The 9,084-nt window shown below is 36.5% G+C and overlaps 1 protein-coding gene across 1 annotated transcript; it reads left to right on the top strand.

Annotated features, from left to right (window-relative positions):
- The first annotated feature begins 2,652 nt into the window (after positions 1-2,652).
- GluRIIC (Glutamate receptor IIC) lies at positions 2,653-8,481 on the top strand. Its single transcript, XM_036366762.2, has 14 exons — positions 2,653-2,843; positions 2,921-3,073; positions 3,143-3,205; positions 3,454-3,657; positions 3,728-3,939; positions 5,791-5,907; positions 6,003-6,239; positions 6,307-6,533; positions 6,599-6,788; positions 6,853-7,073; positions 7,132-7,269; positions 7,354-7,784; positions 7,849-8,105; positions 8,174-8,481. Exons 1-14 carry the CDS (start codon positions 2,756-2,758, stop codon positions 8,420-8,422), a joined length of 2,787 nt encoding a protein of 928 aa, XP_036222655.2. The 5' UTR covers positions 2,653-2,755; the 3' UTR covers positions 8,423-8,481.
- The last annotated feature ends 603 nt before the right edge of the window (positions 8,482-9,084 follow it).

Here is a 9,084-nt window from a genome sequence, read left to right as displayed (position 1 = left end):
AGGGAAAAGCAAAAGCAATAATAATATCTTTCGAAAAAGAAGAAAAACAAACGAAGTAAAAAATCACCAATTGCATAATTTAAGCATTTGTGGCATGTGCAACATAAGGCTGTGGCAAGTGCAAAAGCAAAGGATAGCGCAAATATTAAGAAAAATGTGCGGTAAAGCGGCAAGCACTTCAAAGTAACAGCGTCTAAATAATAACGGTTATCAGCGAATGTGTTTATTAGTAACGATTTCTATTTTGCTATTAATAGCTTTCCGATGCAATTACTATTGCGATGTAAGTAAAAACGTTAACGCTTTAATACCCTTTACGTATACAAGATTTTCCTTACAAGAACTTAATTTTGACCGGTCTGTTTGTATGTCAGCTGTAAGCTATAGTGGTGCGATCTAAACCATTTCTTCGGCGATAACACCAATTTCTTAGACAATAATGCAAGCCAGCTTTCTCAAAGGTAACTCGTCAAATGAAAAAGTTTTCCATATAAGAACTTGATTCCGATCGTTCAGTTTGTATAGTGGTTATATGCTAAAGTGGTTCCGACAAATGAGCAGCTGTTTAAAGAGAAAAGGACATATGCAAATTTTCAGATCGAAATCTAAAAAACTGAGAAACTAGTTCGCGTGTATACAGACGAACATGGTTAAATCGACTCAGTTCTTCATGCTGATCATTTATATATATATATTTTATAGCGTTACTGACGTTTCCTTTCGGGTGTCATCATCGAGTACTACTTTCAAAGAAGCATGGATCCCACCATTTGATGTGATTTGGCATCATCAGCTATAAGAATCCCATTACCAGCGCATAAGTGGAAGATATAAAAGGGTTTTATCAGAGGTTCTGCCACAGTGTACAGTGTTTCAAGCAACTCTCTGCTATCCTTGTGAAAAGTCCCGTCAAGCTTGGTCGAGCTATTTATATACATGAATATTGGAATCTGATAATATGTATGGCTTAAGGCCAACTCGAGGTGTGGAAATCAATATATGGACTATGTGGATGACAGGGGAAATTTCAAATCGATTTCGATAATTTTTCTAATATTGTTAATATGTTCAAAAGAACATGACCACAAAATTTCATTAAAATATCTATTATAATAGCATATACACTACAACAAATGACGAAGAAAACATAAAATAGGAGCCAAAGTAACCTACTGACGGATATATGTACATCGTTGTCGGCAGCGAGTTCGACTGTATGTTATGTGTTATAATAGAAGCGAATGGAATTCAAAAGAGCGTTCATTAGGAAGAAGTTCTGGTTGTGACCTAGTTTGGCCTAATTTAATACATATTAAATATTTTAGCATAACAACACTGTTGTTAGCAAGCAAATAGTCCGATAACGATCATTTATAATACTAACCTAAAATCTATAGAATATGTTAGTTCAAGATTTTTGAAGACGCTCATTTTTATTCCGTCTGAGGAAGACAAACATGCAACGAACATACATCGACTCGAGCGATTTCTGTATTGCAAACAAGATCAGCATCCCTCAGCCTAAAATTGTATTTCCTACCTTCATGAGCAAATTAAAAGAATATACTTTTATAATGAGGAAAGAAAAAAATATTATCTCTATAGCTTTGCTAAGAGCGGCAGATATAAAAAGAGTTAAAAGAGGAAGAAATTGTCATTTAATTACCTCATGGTGGGAAAATTAGAGTGTGAAACCAAATTATTTAATTAAACAATGCTACCATATCTGCGGATCGGAGCTTAAATGTGCTCTGCTCAATCAATCTGCAAAAAAGTTGATTCAAGCATAACTATTGTGGGTTAGGTGATTTCAGTTAGAAGGCTCTGTAGAGCTTATAATAACACCGATACTTTAAAAGAGAGCGATAATAAATTATGGATTACTTTTCATTTGCGTTCTAACTTATGGGTCAGAAGCGTCGATAATTAAATACAAGAAAGTGACCAGCTGCTCATAGTATAAGAATAGGAAGACTTTCAAATAAGGAAGGGGCTGAATACGCTCAATTTACCAAACCAAAAAAAATAAATTCTGCTTCGTTAATGTGGACTCAACCAAAATCGCTCTGGGAAGTTACGAGAATGAAGAAAGAATTTAGAATTCCAAATAGAGAATTATATGTTAAATAATGCCGTAGAGAGTGACTCTTTCGATCAGGGTATTTTGTAGCCTTTAGAGGTAGGCACTGTTATATCGATCAATTTAAAACATAACGCTCCATAAAACAGCTTCACTTGTTAACTCTGTGCTATTTAAAAACTTGCCTTAAAGGTTATAGATTCTTTAGTTCAATGGGAAGTCAAGGACCTTGCAGAAATTTAGGCGAGTTGTATAAAATTATAGATACAATATTTTCAGATGTTTACATTTCTTAAGTTCTACTTTTCTTAACAGTCTGACAATGAAGATCTGTCACATCGCTTTTCAAATTTCCAAAACAATTCATTGCAGTGGAAATACGCCGCTTTCCAAAAATAACTTAATTTCCGTGAAGCTAAAAAAGCTTTCGATGAGCTTTAAAAATTTTGGTAAGATATAAATATATATTTTCATATAGAAAACTGTATGTATGTAGATCTTCTCCTGAGTTCTGAGCATGCTGTATGAAAATTATTGTTTTGAGTGGCAAAATTATTAGTCGCTTGGAAGAGCTCAACTTGGCCGGACGAAAGCAGACGGCAAAGAAAAAAAGCGCCGCAGCACTTAGAATGCCACAAAAAAGTTTAAGAATTTAACTAAACCCATATAAAAAAAATGAATATTTATATGAAATATTGGATTACTGTGGTGCTGACTTGCTTTTGCGCCAATAATGCTTTAACTTTGCCACAATTTAATATCGGTAAGTAAGAGAGAGGTTAGAAAAAATTTAAAAAAAAAATACTCGAAAAGTGCAAAATAAAAAAAAACAATATTCAGGTGCAATCTTCTATGAGGATGAATTCGATTTGGAGCGGGATTTCATCGCAACCGTGGAGAGTATAAATAGTGAGGGAGTGAATAACTTCGAAATGCTGCCATTAATAAGACGCGTCAGTGAAACGGATGGCAGCATGATCTTGCAACGCGAAGGTTTGTTTGCAAAAATTAAGTTTTTTTTATTAACGAGAATAATTATAAATATTTACTTTGTGCTTGCAGCGTGCGATCTAATTGATAATGGTGTCTTAGCTATTTTTGGACCAAGTGCGAAGGCAGACAGCGGTGAGTGTCGGTGTGTGTGACAGCGCTGGGGGTGTTTTATGTTGTGGAAAGCAGACTAGACATTGAAAAAATGTTTAGTATATATTAACATACATATATAAATATAGTATTTATATACGTATTTACTTCTGGACGCGTGCCGCTAGCTATTTTTAATATTTTAGTTTTTAAGTTCTTGTTTTTATATTTTGTATGTGCGCGCATGTGTCTAATTTTAGCTTCTCTCATTTACTTTGCGCTCTCACTAGACATTGTTTCGTTGATCTGCAATGCAACTGGCATACCGCACCTACAATTCGACATGGGATTTGAGGAGACAAACATGGAGCGTGTTAATCATCAGATGTCGTTGAATGTCTTTCCGACACAGCAGATGCTCTCTAAAGCTTACGCCGATATCGTATTGACATATGGTTGGCGTAAATTTACGATTATCTACGATGGTGATGATCGTAAGTAACGGCATTCCTTATAATACAAGAAGTTATTTAACTAAATTTTCTTAATTTTTTTTTTGTATAGCAAAAGCACCAGCGCGCCTGCAGGATCTTTTCCAACTGCGTGGCATACACAACGATGTGGTGCGCGTGCGCAGATTCAAACGCGAAGATGATTACCGTATATTATGGAAAGGTATAAAAGGTGAACGCCGCATTGTGTTGGACTGTGCACCGGACTTACTGATTGATTTGCTGAATACTTCCATCGAATTTAAATTGATGGGACAGTTTAATGTGAGTATTTAAAATCAGTCGTTAGTTATACCAAGGTTCGCTAGAGTGTTGAGTTGTTGAAGGTTGAAAAATTTTTTACTAAAAAATTCGGTTTTAAGCCTGCTAATAAGCAAACACTTAATTAAGCAGATTTATGTTTCACACAAATATCTCTCGATTTAACGATAAAAAATTTCTTAGAGTTTGACTGCCGGGCTTACCAAATTTGTCTAGAGCTAATCTTGCGACATTTGTTATACTTGTATTTGAAGTTTTTACCTCGAGGAAAGTTTGTTCTACCGAGGAAAGCCATGAAAGTGAGAAAGGGTAGATTTTGGAAGCTTCGAACATTAGTCATATTCACAGTTTGCTCAATCTGAAGGCCTTTGAAATATATATACAGGTGTCTGAATTATAAAATACTTCGCATTTGAGTTAATTAGTCCTTCTCATGTAAAATTTTAAGCCGATTAGCTTAATTTTTGGTGCCTAAAAATTTATACTACAGGCCCTTAAATACTTAGTCGGTAGCTTAACCAACCCAAATCAGAATATTTCTAATATTTTTGCATTCAGTAAAATATACCAGCTTAATTTTATTGATATATCTCCCATTCTGACCGATACAGACGATTACCATTATATTTGGTATATGGAGGCTAGGAAAATATGTCGACGGATATGCCTCACCGACTGTTGCCTACGATAAAGTCCACCATAGAAAGCAATATATTAGATACATGGCGACTAAGACCGATTTCATTCATTTTTAACACGAAGCTATTTCGCAGGACGCCGACCAGTTTAATTTCCTATCGATAAATGCGGAGCAAATTCTACCGAACCGATAATGATTTTCATATTTGGGTCAATAACTATATGTTGGCGTCGAGAATGTTTGAACCCATATTGAACTTTTGGGAAAATAGTTGTCACACATCTATGCGTGTATTTGTGCTCAGGCTCGTTGCTCTTACCAAAGCTTGAGATTGCACTGACAGCTTAACAGCTGTTAAAAAGACCAACTTCGAAATAAATATTGCCTCATTGAACCACGCGTCTAAAATAACACCCATTATTTAAATATACGTATGAAAGTAACATTTCGTCGTAGAATGCCCTAAGAAGCAGGAAGACAGGAAGACACAAGGCATGCAGGATCGCCAAGAGCATGTGCAAGGGAGCGGAGAGAAAACACACGATGTCGAAAAGACTGCATGACGGATGTTGGCCTAGTCACAGGTCACAACTTACTGGCATCACATGCGAGCCGTATGAGCATTATTAACGATGACATATGTAGGGAAGTAGGCGTCAGAGAGACGCTGAAACACGTCTCCACTCCGTTTATGTCCGGCCTTATCTAGAACACGGCTTAGATATCTAGAAGCTTCAAGGGACTGAATGAAGTATCAGAATTAGGTATCAATACTCCATTAAAATTAGCAAAACGCGTTTACGTCCTGCACGACGTAAACTTCAGCCCGTATTAATAAGCCTCCATCTGACATTACAAGGGACCTGTAGGTATACATATGTATGGCATGACAGCCAGCAAGTTTAAGCTAACCTGACCTTAGTATACATATGTCTCGATTATTTTAAGTTGATGCCAAGATCTGTTGTAGTAATTTTAAATTTTTCGAATTCAAAATCGAATCTACTCGCGTTTTTCAAATGCTAGAAATAATGATGAAACATAAATAATATTCTAGAAGTAGACAGTATACGCTCAATCTGCGAAAATCCTAGGGATAATTTTTTAGGCGATTTTTTTTTTAATAACAAACATAACTCTAAAATAGTGCTGGTGAACTTATTAAAAAAAAAGGAGTATGTAAAAATATATTTTTTTCCCCTTACCACTTACAGAGTTTGCTGCTAACCAATCTGGAAACGCATAACGCCAATTTAGAGGATTTGCGGGACAATGTGACCTTTGCGGTCAATATCACAGCGACACGTCTGAAAATGAATGGCAATTTCCCTGTGAGTTCGAAAATAAATAACTAAATAACTTTCATTAAAACTTATAACAGTAAAGCCTATTTTTGACACACAACTGTTTAAATTCCACCACACAGTATGCGAATGCATGGCAACGTGCTGCTATGAATGATACTGATCCTTTATTCGGGCAACCCATACGAACACTGCTACAAGATTTACTCTACGATGCAGTGCATGTCTTCGCGAATGCGTTACGAAATGTCAGCCACAGCTATCAGATACGAGCACCGCGTGTACGCTGCGATTTTAACGAGTATGAGCAAATGCAATCGTGGCCCATGGGACGTTACATCTATCGCGTGATGTTAGCGGTAATTTGTTAACACTTAGACACACAACAAATATTTGACTTCTACATTAGCCTTGTTGAATTTCCAGACATCCGGCGTTAATAACACGGATTATCACACAAGTGACCTGCAATTTGACGAGGAGGGACAGCGTACTAATTTCGGTATTGAAATATTTGAACCGCTAGAAAATTATGGCATTGCCTTCTGGGATACAAAGGGGCAAATTACGCCGCAACATGTGGAGGCGAACATTACGAAGAAGTTGGTTTATCGTGTGGCAACGCGTATTGGTGAGCCATATTTCATGGAGATGTAAGTTTCTATAACACAAAAAAAAACCAACAACAAAACAACGAAGTTTATGCTAACTATTCTAGACCGGAAAAGGTGGAGCAGAATGTGACTGGTAATGAACGGTATATGGGATATGCAGTCGATCTGATTAAAGAGTTAGCGAACCTCATGAATTTCGAATACGTATTTGTGCCTGTTGCGGATAATGGCTATGGAAAATATAATAAAGAGACTAAACAATGGGATGGCATTATCGGCGAGCTTGTCAACAATGTATGTATAGTACCAGCTTTCCAATTTTCTCATTTTTTGTCTCTATCTCTACTTTTATGTTCAGGATGCTCACATGGGCATATGTGACTTGACCATCACTCAGGCGCGTCGTACTGTTGTCGATTTTACAGTGCCTTTCATGCAGCTCGGCGTTAGCATATTGTCCTACAAAGAGGTAACAGAACCGAAAGCTTTGTCTTTTCTTGACCCTTTAAAAGGCGAAGTGTGGATGTGCCTCATCGTTGCCATATTCGTGATTTCCTATTTGTTTGTGGTCTCCGCTAGGTAATCGTTTTCCATTGATTTCATATATTCTGCAAAGTCAGGGTCTTTATACTTCCAGAATTGCCGAAGACGAATGGGAAAATCCGCATCCTTGCAAAAAAGATCCCGATCTGCTGGAAAACAAGTGGGGTTTATTCAATACCTTCTATTTGTCAGCGGCCTCCATAATGCAGGCTGGTTGCGATATGTTGCCTAAGTAAATTTCTGTTTACCGCTCGATATATATGTAGCAATATTTTTACATACATATTAAGTGTATATCTATATTTTTTTTGTGCAGAAGTGCGCCATTTCGTACATTTACCGCTATGTGGTGGATAATAGCCGTTATCATACCCAATTCTTATACGGCCAATTTGGCTGCCTTCTTGACAAGCTCCAAAATGGTATCCACCGTTTCGGATCTGAAGAGTCTCGTCGAACAGGTGGATATTAACTTTGGCACCATAGAGGGCGGCAGTACGTACACGCTATTTGCCGAATCTAATGAGACCGTTTATCGGTTGGCTTACAATATGATGAACAATGAAGATCCCTCGGTATTTACGAAGGATAACAAAGAGGGTGTAGAGAGAGTGCTTAAAAATAATGGTACGTATATGTTTCTTATGGAGACGACGGGTTTGGAATACAATATCGAGCGCAGCTGTCATCTGCGTAGTGTAGGCGATAAGTTCGGTGAAAAGCATTACGCTATAGCGGTACCCTTCGGTAAGTGTTATTAAGGACAAAGTGTATATAAATTTTTGGAATACATTTTCACTTTCATCTGTAGGCGCCGAATACCGTTATAACTTAAGTGTTAACATTCTAAAACTAAGCGAAACGGGTAAATTATTCCAAATGAAGAATACATGGTGGACGAATGAAAAGAAGGATTGCAAGGACGATGAAAATGAGGATAACGCATCCTTGGGTATTCAAGAAGTACGTGGAATATTTTACACGCTTTTCCTTGGCTTACTAGCTGCTTATATATTGGGTATCATTGAGTTTCTAATGCATTGCCATAGTAGAGCCAGTGAGGAAAAGGTGAGTATTGAAGTGGACGTGTGTATTCTGAAATTTGAAATCTTATTGTTTTTTGCCAATGCTTTTAGTTACTCTTTAAAGAGGTTTTAGTGAACGAAATGCGTTTCGTACTGCGCATATGGAATAATCGGAAACCGGTTAGCTGCACGCCCACTGCGAGTATAGCGGCTTCATCGCGGCGCTCATCGAATAGAACCGCAAGATCATTATCGAAAAAGAATTTGCAACAATCCAGCGGTAGTGGCGAAGAGTTAAGCGAGTTGGCTAAAAATAAAGTAAAAAAGAATGGCACGATTATTAAAGTGGACACAATGTAGAAAATTATTTAATATGAATGTAAAAAGTTTATAATAAATAAAAAGTAAAATATAGCTAAGTTATCTTGAACTTAACGGAAAGCAGGGAATATGGAAAGCTGGGCAAAGAAATGGACCGATTTCGCCAATTTTCGGTACCTGCTTTTATATATCCATTTCCATCTACAAGTATATCTCCATTTCCACCTATATCTATATCTATATCTATATCTATATCTATATCTATATCTATATCTATATCTATATCTATATCTATATCTATATCTATATCTATATCTATATCTATATCTATATCTATATCTATATCTATATCTATATCTATATCTATATCTATATCTATATCTATATCTATATCTATATCTATATCTATATCTATAGGCTATATCTATAGGCTATATCTATATGCTTATTAATTTCCACTATTTTTTGTTCTGATTCAGGCAACTTATCTCTGTTCGAACATAAATTTAGAGGGTTCTACTAGGATCAGCTAATTGTTCATTTTAAGTTCACATTTATGGATTCATCATTCCTCATAACAAACGTAATATCTCGTCGATTGGCAATATCCTACTAGCATTACTAAATCAGAAAGCTTCGCGCGGATTTCTTGGCTTACTTTAGTCTGGCCTACTTATTGTGGTCATTGGAGCAGAGTTCAC

Source organism: Bactrocera oleae, chromosome 3, assembly GCF_042242935.1.
Source record: "Bactrocera oleae isolate idBacOlea1 chromosome 3, idBacOlea1, whole genome shotgun sequence".
Classification (NCBI taxonomy): domain Eukaryota; kingdom Metazoa; phylum Arthropoda; class Insecta; order Diptera; family Tephritidae; genus Bactrocera; species Bactrocera oleae.
Note: the sequence above shows the minus strand (reverse complement) of the source record. Positions and strands in the feature narration are given on the sequence as shown.

What these genes read in the sequence shown, in the direction of transcription:
- GluRIIC (XM_036366762.2), top strand. Translation starts at nt 2,756, where the DNA reads ATGAATATTTATATGAAATATTGGATTACTGTGGTGCTGACTTGCTTT. An exon ending in CGCTATAGCGGTACCCTTCG is followed by an intron (nt 7,785 to 7,848) that starts GTAAGTGTTATT and finishes TTTCATCTGTAG; the next exon opens with GCGCCGAATACCGTTATAAC. An exon ending in GTAGAGCCAGTGAGGAAAAG is followed by an intron (nt 8,106 to 8,173) that starts GTGAGTATTGAA and finishes CAATGCTTTTAG; the next exon opens with TTACTCTTTAAAGAGGTTTT.